At 36.1% G+C, this 21,754-nt stretch overlaps 4 protein-coding genes across 7 annotated transcripts; 2 read left to right on the top strand and 2 right to left on the bottom strand.

Moving 5' to 3' along the window:
• Positions 1 to 483: 483 nt before the first annotated feature.
• Positions 484 to 2,119, bottom strand: LOC116173725 (ubiquitin domain-containing protein UBFD1-like). The gene is made up of 6 exons (XM_031491392.1): positions 1,983 to 2,119; positions 1,471 to 1,719; positions 1,271 to 1,422; positions 1,104 to 1,226; positions 872 to 1,060; positions 484 to 825 (listed from the first exon to the last, which is right to left on the bottom strand). Exons 1-6 carry the CDS (start codon positions 1,993 to 1,995, stop codon positions 712 to 714), a joined length of 840 nt encoding a protein of 279 aa, XP_031347252.1. The 5' UTR covers positions 1,996 to 2,119; the 3' UTR covers positions 484 to 711.
• Positions 2,120 to 2,357: 238 nt separating this feature from the next.
• LOC116173722 (polycomb protein suz12) lies at positions 2,358 to 13,413 on the top strand. The gene is made up of 4 exons (XM_031491386.1): positions 2,358 to 2,580; positions 2,673 to 2,719; positions 2,779 to 4,164; positions 10,344 to 13,413. The coding sequence occupies exons 1-4, from the start codon at positions 2,481 to 2,483 to the stop codon at positions 10,848 to 10,850; spliced, it is 2,040 nt and encodes a 679-aa protein (XP_031347246.1). The 5' UTR covers positions 2,358 to 2,480; the 3' UTR covers positions 10,851 to 13,413.
• A 13-nt stretch (positions 13,414 to 13,426) lies between these two features.
• Positions 13,427 to 16,558, top strand: LOC116173724. Of its 2 annotated transcripts, XM_031491390.1 has the most exons (5): positions 13,427 to 13,585; positions 13,640 to 13,833; positions 13,881 to 14,021; positions 14,063 to 14,209; positions 16,143 to 16,558. In XM_031491390.1, the coding sequence occupies exons 1-5, from the start codon at positions 13,534 to 13,536 to the stop codon at positions 16,524 to 16,526; spliced, it is 918 nt and encodes a 305-aa protein (XP_031347250.1). In that variant the 5' UTR covers positions 13,427 to 13,533; the 3' UTR covers positions 16,527 to 16,558. The 2 variants fall into 2 exon arrangements, with proteins under 2 accessions (XP_031347250.1, XP_031347251.1); XM_031491391.1 differs by lacking the exon at positions 14,063 to 14,209.
• On the bottom strand, positions 16,534 to 21,740 carry LOC116173726 (methyltransferase-like protein 22). Of its 3 annotated transcripts, XM_031491394.1 has the most exons (6): positions 21,529 to 21,740; positions 21,367 to 21,480; positions 17,742 to 17,930; positions 17,030 to 17,041; positions 16,874 to 16,954; positions 16,534 to 16,826 (listed from the first exon to the last, which is right to left on the bottom strand). In XM_031491394.1, exons 1-6 carry the CDS (start codon positions 21,599 to 21,601, stop codon positions 16,549 to 16,551), a joined length of 747 nt encoding a protein of 248 aa, XP_031347254.1. In that variant the 5' UTR covers positions 21,602 to 21,740; the 3' UTR covers positions 16,534 to 16,548. The 3 variants fall into 3 exon arrangements, with proteins under 3 accessions (XP_031347254.1, XP_031347253.1, XP_031347255.1); XM_031491393.1 differs by having other exon boundaries at positions 16,874 to 17,041; XM_031491395.1 differs by lacking the exon at positions 17,030 to 17,041.
• Positions 21,741 to 21,754: the final 14 nt, after the last annotated feature.

Below are 21,754 nucleotides of genomic sequence, written 5' to 3'. Positions count from 1 at the left end.
ATCCCGTTTAAAATATTATAGTGCAATAGAATAGAAACCATCACATATTTCAACACACATTTGGTGGCGTAGGTACCGACGCACAGTGCCAAGTAAGTCAATTAAATATTATATAGAAGTTAGTTTGGTCTATACTTATCGTAATAAATTGCAAAAATCGTTTAATTATGTGAAATAACACCTTAGTTTTTTTTGCTACGCGTGCATTGTAATTCAGCTATGCCACTGACACTCTATATATGTATAACTGCACATAACTATTCACAATCACAGTAGGGAAAGATGTGAAACATTTGGTATAAATTAGTTGTGCAGTCACAGAGTAGACAAATGAAACAAAGGTTCAATCAATAATTTAATGCGATATCAAATTTTAGTGACGTATGTGCTTGCAAATTCAACATAATTCCCAGTCCGATTTGTGAACCTGTAGGTACCCCACGCAACAAAATAAGTACTTCAGTTTTGTATAAAGAAAATTGCTTTTTGAATTTTCATTAATTTTATATCATTAGAAGTATCAAATGCTAATATGTATCACAAAGTAAAAAACAATAACTTATAGTTAAATTGAGTAACAAGATTGAACAAAAAGGACCCATCAGAACTGCGATTTACTTTGGATCGAAACAATTCAGGCAATCAAATCAATCGATTTGCATAATTGACAACAACAGTTTGTCGCAGCCTCAAACGCAGTATTAGTCTGAGTCAAAAGTATTGTTGCCATTTCCCAAGTACCACATCTTTTATCGCATCTATATATTGGGCCGGTACCCAATAGACCCAGTACCTTGAAGCTTCCGTTGGTCCTAATTGTAATCCCTAAAATGAAAAAAACTCAGAGTTAGTACAAACAGTTGCAATTTACCATAACATGATATTCTTCGTGTCCTTCAATAGGCTCTGAAACTACATTTTTAATAGACTGCATAGGCAACTTCTCTGTGCGTTCCTTTGTACTTAACCATAACTGATCAGCTTCCAATTTAAATGTTAATCTTACTTTTCCACCATGCTTATTCAACATTCCTGACAGAGGAATAGGTGGCAAACTCTCCTAAAGTGCATATTTAGAACAGTTACGATAGTTTAAGGTTTACCTTTAAGTCCTTAATACCAGGCATTACATCCTCTGGTAGACCCTTATCTAATACTTTTCTGTGAATCTTTTGCTTACAAAGAGGTTCCTTTGCACTTGATGCCTTTTCTTGCTCGGCAACATCCTAAAAGTAGTTTTGAAGAAAAAATAAAGGAATGAGATTTTAACCTGCTTTGTAACTGATGACACAGCTAATACGTCATTCAACGTAGACCCCACTAACATAATTTTAGCACCTTTGCTTATACCTAAACTAGATAAGGTTTTATTATCCTGCAGTAGACCTTTATACATAAGTTTCTGCATCGAATCTGGCACTCCTGTAAACAAAAGGTTTACAAAATGTCCCATTAACCAGCCAATCTTACCCAAGAGACCCTGTAATTGTTTCTTAAACTCGGACACAGTACCATTCGCAGACGTACTGACGTCGTATTTATTTTTATTATAAATAACCTTTACGTCGATTAATACATCTTCTATATCTTCATTATTTGTCGAATTGCTAGTTATAGATTCTGTTTTGGGTATTTTACATTCAGAAGGTTCCGTATTTTCCGAAATATCTGTGTGACTATCGACCGAAACGTTTGATAATTTACTATCATTTTCTGTACCTAAAATTTACGTGTAAATTGTAATTAACCTATTGTATTTTTCCAACAAATTCGTGACACGTTTGTTGGTAAAAATGTTCAATGAACAAGGTGACAGTGCATATGAAGAGAAATGACTTGCATTAATTAACATAACAGAGTCAGTGCGAAAACCGTTAAATGCTTGGAAAAAGACACTCTAAGGAATGTGTTGAAGCGTTAATTGGGTTCGTTTATGTAAGATATTTAATAAAATTTTTAAATTACTTTAAACACCAACATACCTAAACACTCCATCTTGAATAATTAATTCAGGAACCAATCACTTTCTTTTATTGCACATTGTAAGCGCTGTTGTCGCTTTTATTTTGACAAACTGCCACACGAGACTTAGAGGTCATCTAACTCGCGCAACGTTGAAATGTATGTACAAGGGAAATACATCTAAAAATGTATTATAGAAGATACAAAATTAACTGAGCAAAGTTATTTTTACTTAAAAGCACTATGTAACGCTCGAGAGCTAAGTATTTCTCACATAATCCAGGCAGTGTATATATACAGTGCTTCAAAGTTTTGAAGATGATCCCCACTTGAAATAAAATAACTGCACTGCACTGTATGTTATGATTGGTGAATGATATGAAGTTGTAACTTTTCTTCTTGCTAAGGCAAAAACCATGAAGCTAGCAACGTAAACCATAACATATCAAGAATCATTTAAACATTAAATTGATTTTGCTAGTGGTTTTTAGGACCCCCCCTCCTAAGCAATAAATAATATGCCCCCTAAAAAGCGTGAAAAGGATGTTGATTCATCTAAAAATCCAAGAATGGACCATATACAAGCCGATCACGAATTATTCTTACAAGCATTTGAAAGTAAGCTTTTGTGTTTTGTTTACTTATGTCAGTTGTTTATCAGATTAATTTTTTCCTAAATGAAACATTGCATTGTTTTTATGTATTTTCAGAGCCAACACAAATTTACAGATATCTCCGAACAAGAAATATGTGCTCGGTAAGTGCTAGCCTAAGCTTTACAGTTTTGTGTAATTTAGTGAGGTTTTGTTGTAACAGCCGATCTTCCTCAATCGTTCACTATCTTACATGAAAGATCGCATGTCCAGATCGAACAAGTCGCGCGTAAATTTCAAAATTGACAGTCTTTTGGAGCGAATTACGCAACGTCAAAAAGATTCGCCCTCATTGAACACACCCGGCTTCATGAATATCACATTCTTGGGATTTTACGATAAAGCTTTAGACTCGAACGCGTGCGTAGCTCAAGTAGAAACATTTTTAGTCAAAATTAGTCATAAGAAACGCAAGGACAGCTCGGCGCCTACGATGCAGGTGTCGGTGGGTACGGCGGAGGTTGTTATTAATCCGGCTGATAACAACCTACCGCCACTTGCACCTTCGATAAGCGTTTCAACGGAATCTTTCAGCTTGCCGGGGGGGCCACTAGCGAGATCTTACATTTTATTACGGGTACGCTGTTTTCCCACAAACGCGGAGAACGACGAGGAGTCGCCTATAAAAAGGCGCAAGTCGATTGGTGCCAATTTGAATTTGCGCGTCTTCGAGGAGTCCAAATTGTATGGTTCTGAGCTGGTCGTTTATGATAAGCATAATCGGTGCCTGCTGACCGATGGTGATTACGAGGTTTTCTTGCAAGAAGTGACTACAGCGACCAAAAATTCACCTAAGAAACATTCTAGTTGGGAGAATGTTTCTGATTTTGGTGACAATTGTACCAATTTCGATTCCCAAATTAAAGGCCCAAGTGTGAAATTTAAATTGAATTGGTCCGAGGAGGCGTGCAGTCGGTTTGTTGATTGTCCTCGGCCGTATCCGATTGGGGAAAATAAGGAGAATGTACCCGTTGTTAACAGTAACGCTCAGGAGAAGCTGCAGATTGTTTATCAATTTGTTTATAACAATAATTCGCGTCAACAAACGGAAGCCTGTGAGGATTTACACTGCCCTTGGTGCAGCTTAAACTGTTCCACCCTATATACACTTTTAAAGCACTTGAAATTGTGCCATTCGCGTTTTACCTTCACCTACGTACCAATTTCGTTCGGGGCTCGCATTGATGTGGCAATTAACGAGCTGTACGATGGCTCTTACACCGGCTCACCTCACGATCTCATATCTCAACCGACCATGTGCGCATTTTCGAGAAACGGCCCAGTACGACGAGCTACGGTCACGCACATTCTCGTTTGTCACCCGAAGCGACCCAAGCCGAGCCTCTCTGAGTTTCTGGAGCTGGATGATTGCGACTACGACGGACAAAGACCCTTCATAACCGGACATAATCGACTGTACCACCACACCACGACTTGTTTGCCTATTTATCCCAAGGAGATGGATGTCGATTCGGAGGGGGAAAACGATCCCGAGTGGCTGCAGGCTAAGACAATGATGATGATAGACGAATTTACGGACGTAAACGAGGTAGTATAGTGTCACTAAAAGGAAAAAACTAGAAAGCTAATTTTTTTTTGGAAATGTTGAATTAGTAGTTTTGCTTTATCAATCCCAAAAGGTTTGGGGAACATGAGTCAACTTGGGAAAAAGACATCCAAAATACAAAATTCTCTGTGGTTCTGTAAAATAGGAAATAATCTAGCCTAATTATTAACGTATAAAAGTGCAGTCGATCTATTACTAAAACCGGCGTGGAAGTAGGCGGTGATATTTTACATTGTTTTTTTGCATTTAAATTGTCAAAAAAGGTGGTATTTTTGACATGGTTGACATTGTTTATTTTGATTTGTTAGATTTAATGATCTAAAATTGTTGTTGTAATTTTCGCGCCTCCCTCACCATAGGGCACGCACTATAACCATCATTCTACATTACTCACACATTTCGTGCGACTGCCTAAGCCGCGTTAGATTCAGCCTCAAAATGCACTTTGTCTCTATTTAATCAACTTCGTGCGTCTAACGGTTTCTAAGATCCCAAGGGTCACTCTCGAATTTGGGACACCCTATACAGGGTGGTGCCTTCCTTATGGAAACACCCTTTATTTTTTAAGAGATAGAAAAAAATTGACCTAGATGTCTGGAGCTCAATTTTAAAGAGAGAATCACTTGTGCAAACAGAAACAGAACTATGTCTAGGCCACTAGCAGGCATTTCTTTTTTTTTTAGTCATTTTCTTTAATGCCCCATAACTTTCTCATTATTAAAGATAGTTGATTTTGACAAATTCGTATCTAGATACACTGAAACAAATGTATCTGTATCTGGTTCTAGAAACTCAAATAAACGTATCTGCCACAACACTGCATACAATCTCCAATCACATGCCCAGGGCCGTATCTAGGCGGTGGCGCAAAATTGGTCATGAAAAAATTTCTTTTAACATTAGTGTACCTATTAGGAAAAAAAATCAGTTTATTAAATAAATGTTATTTCAGATTGTTAATACTGTACGTGCTGTGACTGTGAATAGCTGGGTCGTTACAAAGTGATATTACCTTCATCTCTGCCCTTCCCCCCTTTTGCCTCCTTATGGCAATGTAATATATACAGTGTGTCCAATTTAAGAAGAACAAGCAAGTCAAATGATATTTTAATAATTTGTAAATTCCGATCAGTTCCGAAAAGAAACGAAATTAATCATATTCGGTTTTATTTTTTGCCGGCCCTGTTTGAAAAGATATCAAAAAACAAATAGCACTTCCTCATAGGAACTTTTTAAGCTGTACAATTGGCGTCTTTGAGAAACCATCAACAACGATGTATGCCACAATAAGATTCTTTATCACCTATATCATTAAAAGGAACAATCAATGAATTATTTTGATATTTTGTCAACGCCTACTACAGTAAAATGTTAAAAATTATTAATTATTTAGCTCAGAAAAATGGCTTGTTACTAAATTTTTAACATTTTTGGTTTAATAGACGTTGACAAAATGTCAAAATGATTTGTTCTTCTAAATGACATATTGTACCATACATAATTGTATCCGTAATCAAAAATGCTACTCAATACATTATGTACTTTTTTCCGGTCCATATAAAAATATGAAGTTGATGATGGTTTCTCAAAGACGAAACGTCGCAGCGAAAATCTATTAAAATGGTGAGCTTAAAAAGTTACTTTCGGTTTTTTTCGAGGTTTTTTTTTATATCTTCGAAACTGATCGGAATTTCCGCATTTTTAAAACATCGTTTTATTAAGTCCTAAAATGCGCAACTCTTTCCAATTTAACCGACTGTGTACTTCTTATGGTTTCCGATGTGTCCATGATGTTCATTCTTATCTTGGACACACTGTATTTTGTAATCTTTTCTCCATGTTTTAAAGAAGCGAAATTCTCGGATCAAAAAGATTCGAAACCTTGAACTTGAGAAAATTTTCGGAGGTTTTTGTTGGGGGATATTTCATACCCCCACGCGCAGGTGGGGGGGGGGCGCAAACTTGAAGTGCCGCCAAGGGCGTGGTCATATTTAGTTACGGCCCTGCACATGCCGAGTTTGATACAGTTTCTTGGACAAACACTTGCATAGTGTTCATACAGGTTCCAAATGTGCATGCAAGAAAATAGAAGTCATTTCATATATTAGAAATGATGTAAGAAAATGCATAGTATCATTAGCGTATCCAGAATGTTGTCGAGGGGGGGGGGGGGGTAAGATATTCGCGCCGAGCAGGTTATTTGAATCATCAATTTTAGTGCTTCTGGGAATTTGCTTGATTTGTCTTACGATTTCATGTTCTAAACTAATCTGGAAGGAGGAATATGCATAGGAACTCAGTTTAGAACGAAAGGATATCTCCAGTTTGTGAATGAATGTTAAACAAACGATTATTTTCAGAAGTATTATCAAAGAATTTATTTTGAATAGAATAAGTATAAATATAATTTCAAACTCAAACAAAACATTTTCGATTCATATTAGATATGAAGTAATAATAAAGTAATAAATGTATAAAGAAGTAAATATGAGTTAGACAGACGGAGTGGAAGTTTCCTTTTTTTGAGAGCAAGTTCATCCAGCACTTCCTCAATGATTACAGCAATATGCCTGTGAATATTCAACAAAGCTAGACCATTGAGGCGATTTTCGCTGATGGTATTTCTCAAATAAGTTTTGAGCCGTCTCAGGGTAGAAAATTATCTTTCACTGGTGGCAGTTGTCACAGGTAAGGTAACTAATATTCTTAATAAGAAATTCACTGTTGGGAATATTTCTGGATTGCACATTTTCAGTGCGTCCAGAGCATTTTTTGGAGAACTGTGCGAAGAAGAAATATATTGCCACCAAAGTTTCATTCCTGGTTACATTTCACCAACTGCTGCTACCTCATCGATATCCAAGATATCCCCGACTTTTCGCGTAGTATCATTGCTGTTTTTGTGGGTGCCCCGCAATATGCAAGGGCCGAGGCGAGAGCGCACCCCCCAAAGGGGGGGGGGGGGTTGAACCCCCAAACCCCTCCCTTGTATACGCCACTGCATAGTATCATACAGCCCTTGAATGATTTTGGCAAAATCAATTATATTTAATAATAAGAAAGTTATGGGGCAGAAATCGACTACATTAGAGAAATTCCCCCTAGCGGCCAAATTATTAGAGATATGCATCTGAATTCTGTTTGCGCCAGTGATATTCTCTTCAAAAATTGAACTCGACACTCCATTTTTTTCTCTCTTCTCTTAAAATAACGGATGTCGGTCTGTGTGGCACAGTGGCGTGGAAGCGCTTCTGCGGTACTAAGGGTCCCTGGTTCCAATCCGAGTTCAGGCCTGGCTGTTTGTAAATGTATAGTGGTTTGGGTAGGTAAAGCGGACTTGGCTGAAACCCCGCCCACTTAAAAATAAAGTTTAAAAATAAAATAAAGGGTGTTTCTATAAGAGAGTGTCCACCCTATACACCTTTGTTTTTATGGCCAGAAATACGTAAAGAAAATAGTTGAAGGTATGTGAATGTGTTTTGGAAAATCGCAAATAGAAACCATGAACATTGCCTTGACAGAACTTTCTAAATCCTTTATTTCTTCTTTAGCAAGCTTCAGAAATGGGATCTCACCCTAATCCTGGTCACAATTTGACGTTTCTGGAGACTGCATGTTATTCTTTAACTGGTTCTAAAGACTCTAATGGAAGGATTGCTGTTAACCTGAGTGTTAACCCTCGCATGACCAAGACATGAAATTTTTCGTGGGTGCCCAAGCGGTGCGTTGCCCCCAGAGCTGGGTCGAGCGTTCTAAAAAACTGCTCGAGCGAGGAGCGCTCAAATTTTCTCAAAAATGCTCGCGATCATCGAGTTGTTTTTCTGAGCACTCCCAAAAGTGCTCGAGCGGTTTATTGCGAGCGCTCGGGAAAAGAACTCGTGAGCGGAAAAAAACGCTCGCGAGCGGTGCTTAACCCTTCAGCACTTGAGGGCGGTTAACAGTGCTCAGGAGCGGAAAAAGCGCTCGCGAACGGATAAAAACGCTCATGAGCGGAAAAATCGATAGTAAAATTTGGAGATGAAAGGGCCCATTCAAAAATTCATATTTCTGAAACCGTTCAAGATAATCGAGTGCAGATTTTTATAGTCGAATAATAATAATAATGGAATTTATTGTTCAACAGACACTCGGGTCCATAATTGAACAATATTCAATTACAAATTCACTTAGTGGTTAAGCTACATTTGTTAATCTAAGAAATAAATACACTGACAAAAACAGAATAATGACTATAATAAAAAAAAGTAATACTTGTTTTAAACGTGATAAGTGAGAAGTGAAGCAACTAAGACTACAAGTTAATTCCTAACATATAAATATAATATGACAAAAAAACAAACCTAGCGATAAACAAAATTAGTATACCGTTACTCCTAGGTTACTAAATAATACTATTCATTACAATGTGTTTGTACTAAACGTAAAATGTACGCCAGAGAATTGAAGTTGAATATCACAACTATATCATATATCCTTAAAGTCTAAGGAATTTTTTGAGTAACCATTGAAAGTCTCGAAAAAGTTTCCAGGGCTGCTGCTATTTTTCAAAATTAGCAATAAAAAATGTAAAAAACTTTAGATTTCTGATGCCAGAAATGAATATAGATTTGATTGTTAGGGCCCATTCCGAATTCTGTGATTAACATTCTGAACGGTTTAATAGATATGAATTTTTTCTCCAACCACCTGAATAAGACGCTATTTTGTGACGGTGTTCGGTACGTAAAATTGACGTTTTGCGGATTAATCGCTTTCACCATGGCAACTGTACAAAAAGTGGATACTTTTGGTCCTAGTACCAAAAAGAAATTGACCTTGAAAGTTGACCAATTAAAAAATTACAATCACGGAGATATGTCACATTGACATCGGTTTACATTGCAGGTTGTAAGATATTTCTATACATACAAATCAAATATTTTTGCATATTCAATGCAAATAATGCTGTTACCTATTATACGTATGTACATGTATTGAAAATGATTTACGCTCGCTATTTTTATTTAAATCATGTGTAACGTAATTTACATATTCGGTGAACGTAATTTTAATACGTATACAACCCGCCGTCGCGCGTAACGCCATCTACTTAAGACACATTGCACTATTATCTGTCATTTTGAATTCAAAATTTGAAAAAGTTAATTGCAATTAATTTTAATTAAAAAACTGTATGGTAAGTTTTTTATTTCAATACAAAATATAACAATATTAATTGTGTATGCATTAGAAATGACTGAAACTGATAGCGACATGGATTGCACTCCGCCAGAGATTATAGAAACGGCAGAACATGCTACCTCAAGATTTGCTCCCTACAAAGTCACGAGAGGTGAGAAGTAAGAAGTAAGAACGAATAGGTTATAAGTTAACCTAAAAACTAGAGTGGCATGACACGTGAGAACAAGAAAGCAGATGTTCTTATACTAGTAGTGAAACTGTGACTGAATCTAAATTCGAATATAATTTGAAGTAAAGGCGGTTGGAGAAAAAATTTTATGTTTTATTCGTACAAAAAATGCGTTTTCGGGACTCGGAAGGTTGCTGGACTCCGCTGACGCGTCGTCCAGCAACTATCTTCCTCGTCCCGAAAACTGACATTTTTTGTACTAATGAAACAAATAACTATTGAATGGACCCGTTCATCTTCAAATTTTTTGAGAAAAATTGACATATGTCAAAACTATGACAGATAGGTACACAAATGCGTTATATATTCAGAATAAAATGGCGCATTTAGAAAAAGTAGAAAATTGTGTGTTGCTATTTAAAAAAAGCAAAATGGCACCAACTTCCGGTATTTACGGAATCAGCGCCATCTTGAAATTATTAATACTCCTCGAGATCGTTATTTATAATTTTGTTTTTCTGTTTGTCTGTCCGTGTGCACGATAACTTTGTGTAGAAACGTCCGATCGCTTTGAAAAATGGTACACATGTTCTTAAGGATATAAGAAAGGTCGCTATTCTATTCTTCACAACTGTATTTTGAAATGATGATAAGACAAAAAAAGTGAAAAACCATTTGTCACATCTGCCACGTAAGTTTTCATTGGGACCCCACGCGATTTTAAAAAGGAAACATTTTCAAAAAAGAAATTAGTTTACTATCAGTTTTTTCCTTCAACTCACAAATTTTTACATAAAGTTACCATACTAAGGGAGAAAAGGAGCTGATGAAGATGTGGAATCTGCACGTGATGAAATACGGATTCGTCGGCGATTGCCAAATTCCGCTCGCGTGCGCCATGTTCGTGCAGCACAAGGGCAAAGAGCTGCTGCTGAAAAATCTGTATCGGAATTTCGTCGTGCACATGTGCAGCCTGTTCGATTTCGGTCTAGTCAGCGCCGTATGTCTGTACCAGACGATCCAGAAGTTGCAGGAGATGGTCAGCAAAACTTGTGCAATACGAAACGTGCTGAGGGAATCGCGGGAGGCGCAGATAGACAATTGGACGAAGAACTTGGCGAATCCACCGGCGGAAAAGTTGGAGAACGTCAACAAGACGCCGATCGGATTGCGTAAAACGACCGCGGTTGGAATACGAAGGAAGGGCACGCCGACGCCGGCCGAGGGACCGCTTCGCCGCAAGTCGACTGGCGGTGAAAGCAGTAGGAAACGGCTCTCGTTATCTTTAAATAAATCCGAGCATAAATCTGTTAGCTAGTTTTAATTATTCGTAATATCATGTGAGGTTAAGTCTGCCTGGGTTGGGTTGTGGAGCTTGGACGGTACAAAAATTTTCTCGTCAGTTACCTTACCTTGCCAACTCACTCCAAAATTTGTCTGAAGTATGCTAAACCTATTTAGGGGGCGAAAGGTAGGGTGACTTACGGCTCAATTTTCCTGCTGGAAGAGCTATAGACAAAGCAGTTGCTTCATTCATATTCTTCAGATACACACGGTGATGTGAGTATTAAAGTAACAAAAGTGAACCTTTACCTTTTGTATTTATTAGCTTTGAAAAACGCCAGCGTACATTTGACCCGAACACAATCTACTGACTGTTTCTTACAACAGTGAAGTTAGTGCTTTGTAGTTGGAGATATTGTTTTTTTGTGGTATTGTGATGAAAATTTCCTTACACAAATCAACATTCTATATAGCATTGGTATTTCCAAAATTTCCATAGTAGGTAGTATTTTTCTCCATACATATATAGTGGGTTGGGTTGGTAGAGCAGCCCATGGCTGAAACCCCGCCCGCTTAAAAAATAAAGTCCAAAATAGAATATTAAAAAATGTGTATAAGTTTTTAGTTCAAATGGCGCTTCGTGCGGCAACATTTTCGAGGGTCTCAAAATTTTTTGTAGATTCCTCTAAAGAAATGCAGCTGTTAATACTTTTGGTATGTAGTTCAAAGACTTGTATTCAAAATGAATTTTAAAAAATGCTAATTTAACTGTAGCCCCACAATGTTACGTAATTCCATTTAATTTTCAGAATGCAGCCTTATGATTTTAGTTCATCCAAATTACTTTCAATTTATCAATTGAACATCCTGTATATTTTTGAAATGTTAGTATTGCCACATACTAATTGCTGGATACACATTCTCAAAGCAGTTGAGAACTTGTATTTCTCACATCTTTCGAGGTTGAAAGTCCTTTTGGTCGAATGAAATATCTAAATTTCAACAGGAATAGTGTCAAAAAAGTACACACATTATCGAAAAAACATACTAGCTTAACAGCAAAAATGAAAAATTCAATACTTTATTCAACAAAACTTCAATCTCTTACACAACTAAAATGTGACCGAGATATCTTGGATGTAGAAGTCTCAAAAATTGCAATTTTTTAATTTTGGAATAAGCAAATTATGCAATACTTACATTTGAGAATCTTGTGAAATTGAAATCTAAATAATTGTAAGGTGCAAATCGCGAGTACAATTTTTGAAACTTTAACTCTCTTTACCTCTCTTTTTTGAAATTTCACCTGAAGTTAATTTTTTTAAATTTTTGAATCTGCTGAAATGGAGAATTGTTTGGTGTTGGCAAATTTGAATATTATTATATTGAAGTTGTCAATCTTAAATGAGATTTATCTGTTCTACAGTTTTCGAAATCCATGGATGTTTTAAAGAATGCAAAAATGCAATGCTTTGAAGAATACACAATAGTTCTGGATACACGAACCAGTCAAAATTAAACTTTTTATGAGCCAAAACAGACAATCAACTAAGAATGAAAAAGTATTTTCATCTGAAAAATCGTTTGCATATACACATGTGTGTGTTTGTGGAAGTTTTCATCTCGATACTACGACCGGGAAAGAAAAAAAACTTTGCATGATATTAAATGTGATTGCTTTGTTTATTGCATTTATTTTCCTTGATTCTTTAGAGTAGTTTGAAAACACTATTGTGTCATGGGAGGGGGGGGGGGGGAGGGGGTTAGCTCATTTTACTTGTATATAATTCATTTATATTTGACATGTTTGTTTTAGCAATTTTAGTTTGTACAGATAACCACTCGGACGCTAAGAGCCGATCCCTTATTTAGTGATTCACGGAAAAATATGCCAACAGCTACCAGAGCAGGATCAAGTTAACACTAGTATAAAGGCTCCAAAGAGATCTTTTATGTTATGGTTTATCTATACCTAGACATTCCATACATTGACACATTGAAATGTAATGTGAATTGTGATTATAGGAAAGCCAATCTTAAAGTATGTTAATGATATTTATTGACTGCCGATAATTAGGTGAAACATTGTGACAAGTAGGTTTAGGTGGGTCCCGATAGCGTAATTTTACTACCTACCTATTATACATCACTGCCAAACTTTTTGTATGAATGATTAGCATAAAAATTGATACACGTTAGTCTAGTCATGATTAAATGGCGGATCATGTGTGAAATCGATAATTACATATTTTGCTTCAGTTAGTGTTCGTGCCTTACTAGTCTCATTTTCATTTTTGTCATTTTTGAAAAGTTGTACTGCCTGAATGTAGGTATCATGTGAAGTTGTGGTGGTAACACTAACACGGCAAATGAAGAACTGATAAGAAAGGATATTGCGAACTCTAATTTTATTAGAAAAACGGGAGAGGCATAGTATAATGTCCAATTTTATTCTCTGGTTTTTGATTTTATAATTTTTTATTTATACTGTATAGATGTCATTAATTAGCGACTATGTAATTTGTGTTCATTTTTCTGAAATGTATTGATACACCGACTATTGTGTGTAAATAAACATTTTTATATTTATTGAAAAACTAGTATGCTGTTCCCTTTTGCAATGACATGTGTCGAACAGTTCTCTTTCATATGACACTCTTTTCAATACGAAATTAAATATTAATTTTAATCTTACAACTTTGATAAGCAAATTAAAAATGTCTAGTAATCAGAATAAGAAGAGCAAACGTAAATGCTGTAAACCCTCGGGTATGTAAAACCGTCTTCTAGTGTACTTGCCACAATTTTATAATAGGGTTCTAGCGAAAGCATTAGAAGGCGCATTCTGTTGCACACCGGCAGTTTTGAATAATGAAGCGTCGATATCGGCAGCAAAATCGGATGGTAACATAAAGCATCAAGAACTCGGTTTAAAACAAAAATTTGTCAATAAAGTCAAATCTTGGAGTAGTAAAGATAAATTGATCCGAAATGAAAGCGCAACAAGCTCCTTGAAGGTTTGCGGTGCCACACTATCCGTTTGTACTAACAAGATCAATTTCAGGCCGATCCGGATGTAACAACGCTATCGTCTAGGCTCGAAAATTTACAGTTAAGTCGTAACAACTCGGAGGAGAAAATGTTTCAAACAAAAATATTCCACGCTAGGGACAGTTTGGAGAGTATATCGATAAGTAAATCAAAGGTTTGTATGTACCACGTCGGATATGTTAAAATTCTGTGTAGTTTAGTGTAAATGATGACTCGAAATTATCTTTAACAAAGGAGATAGACGTGGCGCTTTCAGAATGTACTTTCAATACTAGTAAGACGAAAACAGATTCAGCTAAGCTCACTTGGGATCCCTGGAATAAGAGAGGACGAGAAAATAAGGTAGGTACACATTTCTCTTCCTACTATGTATATCAAAGTATTTTCTCTTCTTGGAGTCCTAGGATTAGTGGGACGCAGTTCTCCACCCTTCCCTATCCTGCGCTAATCTACATAACTACCCTTGCCTACGTCCCTAACTATTTGGTCTTTGTATCTAAGTGTAATCTTGTAATACTCAAAAGCAAGACACGGAATAATGACATGTCTGTGGAAATGCCTTCAAAACTTTACAATATGAATTACCAAAAATAGTCCAGTAAAATTAGATTTGAAGGGGGGGGGGGAGTTCCTCAGTCACCTGGGGAAAGCTGGCAAATAATTCTAAAACCTTGCAAACGAGTTATCTGAGTGTGTACTCCTCCAGTGGCATGACTTTTGCTTTTACTCCTAAACAAAGCATAGTAACGAAAACCTTACCAAGAGACAAATTAAAAAGCATTAAATTCTGCAAGCCCAGTCAGAACTGATGTGATGAAACAATTTGTTCCTTTCAAAAAAAAAGCTCTTGTTGCATCGACTACAGCATCACCAATAGAGGTGACTTTGGTTTTCAGCTGAGACTTCTGTTGTTTCTTTGCGTTGATAGTATATTCGTCAAGGTGTCATGCTTACTATTGTTGTTAATCAACGTCAGATGGACGTTCTTTAGTTTGGAATAATGTCGAAGATAAGGACGGGCCATCCTGTACGTGTGGACGTTGCAATTTAGTTTAAATCTGGAGGATTTTATGACGAATAAGCATGGAATTGATTTATTTAATCGAAATTTGTAATGTTAGCATATTTAGCTTTCTTTTTTGTCAATGAGTTACGACACTCAATACCTGGACTGATCTCGACAATCAACTGGTAGGTTCGAAACGCTGACGAGGGGCGAGCTATCTATCTCGGGGACGAGATTGTGCTAATAAAAACTCTTCGGTTTAGAATGTAAGTGTGTTATATGAGTTGCGATTCACAAATTTCCACATATTTTGCTGTAATGTTGAATTTGATCTACAAGGCCATTTAATTTTCCATCTTGCTCTGAACAGAAGGCTGTTATTGTACCAAAGATGAGTCACATCGTGTGTATTTCACTCTTTCTCAGAATCTTAGTAAAAACAAAACTTGTTTTTAACCTATATGTCACCCCTGATGGAAACCTGCATGCTACATATTTTGTTAGTATTGCTGTCTAAGAGCCAGTGAAAAACAGACCCAACATATTTCAGTAAACCCTCAATTTTGTCCAAAGACTCTCTTATACTTACTGTTCATGAGTGGGGGACTAGCTTAGCCAGATCGAAGTAGGTTGAGTGGCGCTCGGGTGAAACAGCTATAAAAATTACACCATATTCGAAAGTATTTCAGTAAAGCTGCCATTGACATATTTTAAATTATATCATTTCTTTTATTGGAAAATCACGATGGCAGATAGTTATGGCGGTTGTGAAGTCACGGCAGACTCAAAGTTGAAAAAAAAATTAATTTAAAAAATATTTCAGTAAATCTGAAATTGAAATATGTTATTCTTAACAGTATTTCTAGCTTACATTTATCATGGCAGACATTTTCATCGGTTATAACAATCTGGCAGACAGATAAAGTACCGCTCGAGCATACGTATACATGTGTACAGTAAGTAAGTACTTACCTACTTTTCTGTCAATTTAATTAGCATGTTCTTGAATTTACTATTACCTACTAGTGGTTGACCACACCCCATTGCGCACAGCGTTATTTATTTTGGCGCCTAACGTGGGGCCACGACAATATTTTCTACCATATCTGAGTATGTAATAATGCGTTACTGATCGCTTAAGACCTGTCAGATTCGTATAGTGTTCACTATCAACTACTGCCTGTGTTCAGAGGAAGAAATGGTCTGTAGCTACTTAAATATTAATTCGTTCCCTTCACCTATGAATGTCTGATTTTACGTTCATTTTAGAGACGCAAAGAAAAATCGCCACACACATCGCGAGAAAGGACGGTGGACAACTTGAAAATAAAGAAACCCAAAGGATGCATAGCCGGTGACGAATTGCACATACCCAGCTTTGATATGAAAAGAATTGATGGCAGAGCGTGCGAAGACACTTACGTGTACCATCCCCACAATAATCCTCCAAAATGCGTGACTTTCGTAAACCATGTCGACGTAATCTATTTTGCGAACGACGAAATTTTAAGGAAAGTGTCCGAGCCGCTGAAAAAAGAATCGGACCAACAAATTCGTAATAAAGAAATGAGAAAAGGTCACGTTCCTTGCACTTTATTCGGAAAGAGACAGTCGGCGAGCGAAAATTATATGTCGGCTTGGTTCCGAAAGTGATCACGAAAAAATAAATCGACCATTATTTTGTATTTTTTATTTTCAAAAGTACCAATTCCTTAACACGCTCGTATTGAAAATATTGTGGAAAGTTTATCGGTAATTCTTCAACTGATATTCCCTTTAGCTTCCCTAAGCAGTCCATGAAAAAGTCGTAGCATGGTGCACAAACGTCACAGTCTGCTATTGTAAAGACATATCTCTTTTCTAAAGCGATGTATACCGTTTCAATGTGCTTGTATGCAAGAAGTACGTCCAGCATTTTTACAAAGTCTTGAGTTAGCTGGTCGTCATAGATCACTGCAACAATTATACAAATTATATGCAAGTGGATGGGATTGACTTACCATCAGCTGCAATAATTGTTTTAACATGTGGTAGTGCGGAGATGACTTCATTGTTAAGGTCTCGCTGTGTGAAGTCAATTTCTGTTACAAGAGCCGTGTATCTATTACTTAGATTATTGCGATTAATATTCGATTCAAGTAATTTTAATATATTACCTTTATTAACATCTACAAATTAAATTATTAAGTCTATGCTAAAAATTAGAACATCTCATGGAGGAACTGGTCGCAAATATCGAACTTGTTCTTGTCACAATTTACAACCAAACATCATTTCAATATGGTTTAGTGGAAGGACAAACTTTCTATTGTACTGTTTTTTCCTATGAATGGATATTGTAAATATGGGAAATAGTTCGTAGCCGTTAAAGAAATAATTTTTGGTCATCGGCCGGTCTACATGACTTTTTAAACATTGCAAATTTGAATACGTAATCTTGCAAGACAGACGAACGAACAAGGTTAAAAGTAAAGTATATACTGTGATGATATTAAAAACCTTGTAAATTTTGAATTTGCTCTTGAATGCATTCGGAAAACATGCTGGGAATTTTTATCATTTTAAAATGATCTCCTCGTACAATTTTTCACCCTTAACGAATGTACCTAAGCTAAAAGAGTCAGGGTAAGTTATAATTGGACACCCATGCTGTCGTTGCTGTAAAAAGTAACAATGTAAAAGAGCTGTATATTTGTACCAGTTCCTCTAAACAGATATATGTTTGCCACCACGTCATTCCTGAGTGGAAAAAGTTTATTTCCACATAAACAATTTTAAAATTGAAAGCTCAAGTTGCGGTTTTGCTCATATATGTAAACTGACATCAGTATTAAAATGGCGACCATCATACTGAAACCATATACGCACCTGTACAAATCACATCGGAAAACATAGAAGCTACAATACTAGTCAATCCGGTGCCAGAACCGAGTTCCAAAATTTTCAAATTTCGTTTTATCAACTCCTCTCTGATGTAAAGTATCCAATCGGCCAATAGTAAAGCGCCTCGCCATACCTGAAGACCCACCAATGATAACTCTGTTCGTTTACTATGTTCTAAAACAAAAAATAAATTGTCGACTGTGGTTACATAAAAAGAAAGAGTAAAATTATTGGGGGTGTGCCAATTTATTACTCTCGATCATTCGGATTCTTTGCGATAATCTGGCGGTTGCGTGGTCCGCAACTATGTTGGATTATCAAGATTGTATGATTGTTTAAAATCAATTATACTTATATATAGGGTGGTGACTTGCGTAACGCATCATAGCGATTTCAATGTAAAATTCATAACATGCGATTATTGGCTCCCCAAATTATTTTAGAGCAAAAATGTATTAAGGTTTTTGTAGAAAAATTTTTTTACGTCAATCAACCGTATTAGTTTTCAATTTTTTGCATAATAAAGACGGAAAATTGGAAAAATAAAACCCCCATCTTTTTCAATAATCTGTGTTGCTATGGAATTTTATAATATGCAAAAACTACGCCAATATCCATCGTGCCATGGAATGTTTGCTATAAAACAAATCAAATTCTATCAAAAAGTATTATATTTAAAACAGCGAATTTAACATAAAGAAAGACCAAATTACTAAAAACGGTTTCCTAATATAACAATTTACAATAAATGTTCGAATAAGTCACCATTAACTGCAATAACCAAGTCGATCATAAAATCCATTTCGAACTGCTGGCTAATTGATAACTGGATATATTTTTGTTTTAGAAAATTCCATGGCATCCCAGATTACTGAAAAAGATGCGGGTTTTATTTTTCCAATTTTCCGTCTTTATTATGCAAAAAATTGAAGACTAATACGGTTGATTGACGTAAAAAAAATTTTTCTACAAAAACCTTAATACATTTTTGCTCTAAAATAATTTGGGGAGCCAATAACCGCATGTTATGAATTTTACATTGAAATCCCTATGATGCGTTACGGAAGTCACCACCCTGTATAGAATTTCATTTTTTTTTTAGTTTGTAAAAATAATAGGACGGTCCATTAAAAATATCTCGATAACCATAAGCTTAACTGCTGATTTTAATTGGGACCTATTTACTGCATATGTGATGAATTGGTGGAAATGTGGTGGTAGGTAATTCCATATAGCTGATCGAGTTGTTATTATAGTAAAGAGAATTAAATGAGGGAAACAGGATAGCACTCCAATGCTAAGTAATAATATCGATACTGTATATCGTAATTGTAACCATTTGTTTTATGGGGTGGCCCAAGGTGTAACACTTGGTCATTTACTGTTAATTTTAATACCGGTTTCCGAGCGGGAAATCTAAATGCGAGGCACGATTCTCATACATTGTTCAAGGTGAACAATTTTTAACCAACTTATCTCCAGTTTTATCAACAATTAAACACTTGTTTAGGTTAATACATTACAAATATCTAAATAGGTAATTAAGTTATCTAAACAGGAGACTTTAATGGACTATACTAATATACCTATGTTTTCATGGCATTGAAAATTCTTCAAAAAATATGTCGGAAATGGTAAGTATTATAGCAGGCATGGTTAGGAATTGATTAGGGCAAAATTCCCATTTGAGTGGACTTTTTTATTGAACTTCTAGAAGCTTCTTAAAAGAAACGCCTAAAAGTTCAATGTTGTAAAAGTTGCGGAAAATTTTTTATTAAACAAATAAGACTAAACAAATTGTTTTTCAGCAATAAACTTTTCATTTTTTTGAAAATCTGAGTAAACCATGCGAAGGAACGAATAGTTATCAGGCCACAAATTGTAAAAAACCTCCAGATGCAGGTATGGGGTCTTATGGACTAATAAATACCTATCATAACTCGCGTCATATGATGCCAAACTGACATTATGATTGAATTGATGTACCTAAAACAACATAATCTCCCTGTGCTGTTATTGTCACATTTGTGAATAAGATTGGCAAACATGTATATTGCATGTCCATAAAGCAGCGCTGCATCTGGAGGTGCGAATAACGCGCTATAGTGGAGACCATTATGACCAATTTAATAAAATCAAAACTGAAACGTGTAAAATTCATTTAGTTTTGCAAAATTAAGTCAGTACCAGACCATCCTAACTTAATTTTGAGGGTAGCTTGGCAGGTAAACAGAATTTTATGGTTTTTAAAATGATCTCTCTCTCTCTCTCTCAAGGCAGGAGGGGGGGGGGGATATTGTAATTTTAAAGTGGTGGGGCGCAGGGGTATTTTCCTTTGGACAGTTGCTAGTCCAGGAAATAGAGACTGAAAGTGGACCATTTCCTGCAAAACGAGAAGTAGTTCCACTTTTTTTTGCATGTCATGAAAGAATATCTGGTGGTTAAGAATCCAAGTTTTCGACCTCCCACCCCCTGTGCTTCCCCCGTAGCACCAAAGAAATTTGGTTGGTTTTTTAGTTTTTCAATCATATCTTTTTATAGATTCATTTTACAAAAAAATATTGTTATCAGAAATTGTAGACTATAAAATTCTACACAACTTTGATATACACTAGTTTTTTTTGAAATGTTTATTAAAAACGGTATAGAGCTTCAGAGTTGCTTATATTTTGAAGAATTCTGAAATTTCTATGTAGATGTTTTAACCAAATTTTATACTTTATCTCTAAAATTAAGAGTTTTATGAGAAAATATCTTGAACTTATCGTGGTATAAATCCCCTACGCTGCACCCTTACCAAAGGATATTTGAATCACTGAGATTGTAGCGCTGCTGTAGGGGGCAGAGTAGGGGGGTTTATACCAGGATAAGTTCAAGATATCTCATAAAACTCTGAATTATAAAGTAAGAAATTTGGTTAAAACATCTACCTACATAGAAATTTCAGAATTCTTCAAAATATAACCAACTCTCAAGCTCCATATCTTTTATAATAAACATTTCACAAAAAAGTAGTGTATATCAAAGTTCTCTAGAATTTTATGGTCTACAATTTCTGATAACAATATTTTTTTCTAAAGTGAACCATTAAAAAGACGTGATTGAAAAACTAAGAAACCAATAAATTTCAGGGGTTTTGGGGGTGGTACGGGGGAAGCACAAGAGTTGGGAGGTCGAAAACTTAGATTCTTAACCACCAGATGACTGTCTATGACATGCAAAAGAAATTGGAACTACTTTCTCATTTTGCAAGTTAAAACCCTCTATTCCCTGGACTATGCTGTTTGCAGAGTTTTAGGCCTTTTCCAAAGCATTCGGGATTCTTTCCTGAGCTTGCAGCTCATATGGCACAGGATATATAGGTTCTCCCACCATTGAAAAGGGCCTAGAAATCTTTAGAGTACTGCGAGGCACAAGAGATTTTGTTGAATACATCAGTATAACATCATGTAGAAATATGTACACTCCCTCAAGATGGATACAGATACAGAGCTGGGTGTATGTTTACCTCGATGTTTACACTCATATTTGTACTCGCACTGAAAATAGAATGGAGCACCAATAATTGTGGGGGCTTAATTTGAAAACTTTGACCATTGGGCACACCTACCGATTTCGATTATTCCTCTCTTCTCTTCAGATTTCCTTCTAACAACTAAATCACCATCGGAATCGGTTACGGTGGGTGATATGGGATAGATGAAAGAAAATTTGGAAACGACATCTAAACGAAATAATTAGAGTCAATTGAGAAGAACACACGACGTCTTACTGCAAGGATCCACTGTCGGCTTTGAATCGGTTTCGTACTCAAATTCTGAGTACAACTCCGATGACACCTCCATCGAATTTAGGTTAACTTCTTGGTTAGTCAACCTTAAAGCTCATCTCGTCGGACTTCCTTCCTGAGAAGAAAAGACGGCGTGTGTAATTTATTTTTGGAAAGTTAAATGCACGAGAATAAGGTTTATTTTTAAATTTCATACGTCATTTATGTC

The sequence above is a fragment of the Photinus pyralis genome, unplaced genomic scaffold (genome assembly GCF_008802855.1).
Source record: "Photinus pyralis isolate 1611_PpyrPB1 unplaced genomic scaffold, Ppyr1.3 Ppyr1.4_LG6, whole genome shotgun sequence".
In the NCBI taxonomy this organism is placed as follows: domain Eukaryota; kingdom Metazoa; phylum Arthropoda; class Insecta; order Coleoptera; family Lampyridae; genus Photinus; species Photinus pyralis.
Note: the sequence above shows the minus strand (reverse complement) of the source record. Positions and strands in the feature narration are given on the sequence as shown.

Excerpts from the sequence above, each read along its gene's own strand:
- LOC116173725 (XM_031491392.1), bottom strand. Across the intron at positions 1,423-1,470 it reads ACAATTACAGGGTCTCTTGG|GAGTGCCAGATTCGATGCAG; the intron begins GTAAGATTGGCT and ends TTTTGTTTACAG. Across the intron at positions 1,061-1,103 it reads CTGGTATTAAGGACTTAAAG|GAGAGTTTGCCACCTATTCC; the intron begins GTAAACCTTAAA and ends TATGCACTTTAG.
- LOC116173722 (XM_031491386.1), top strand. The coding sequence starts at position 2,481 with ATGCCCCCTAAAAAGCGTGAAAAGGATGTTGATTCATCTAAAAATCCA. Across the intron at positions 2,581-2,672 it reads ATTCTTACAAGCATTTGAAA|AGCCAACACAAATTTACAGA; the intron begins GTAAGCTTTTGT and ends ATGTATTTTCAG. Across the intron at positions 2,720-2,778 it reads GAACAAGAAATATGTGCTCG|CCGATCTTCCTCAATCGTTC; the intron begins GTAAGTGCTAGC and ends TTGTTGTAACAG.
- LOC116173724 (XM_031491390.1), top strand. The coding sequence starts at position 13,534 with ATGTCTAGTAATCAGAATAAGAAGAGCAAACGTAAATGCTGTAAACCC. Across the intron at positions 13,586-13,639 it reads TAAATGCTGTAAACCCTCGG|CGAAAGCATTAGAAGGCGCA; the intron begins GTATGTAAAACC and ends ATAGGGTTCTAG. Across the intron at positions 13,834-13,880 it reads GCGCAACAAGCTCCTTGAAG|GCCGATCCGGATGTAACAAC; the intron begins GTTTGCGGTGCC and ends GATCAATTTCAG.
- LOC116173726 (XM_031491393.1), bottom strand. The coding sequence starts at position 21,601 with ATGGAGGTGTCATCGGAGTTGTACTCAGAATTTGAGTACGAAACCGAT. Across the intron at positions 17,931-21,366 it reads GAGAGGAATAATCGAAATCG|AACATAGTAAACGAACAGAG; the intron begins GTAGGTGTGCCC and ends TTTTTGTTTTAG. Across the intron at positions 17,042-17,741 it reads TTCCGATGTGATTTGTACAG|ATGTTAATAAAGGTAATATA; the intron begins GTGCGTATATGG and ends TTTAATTTGTAG.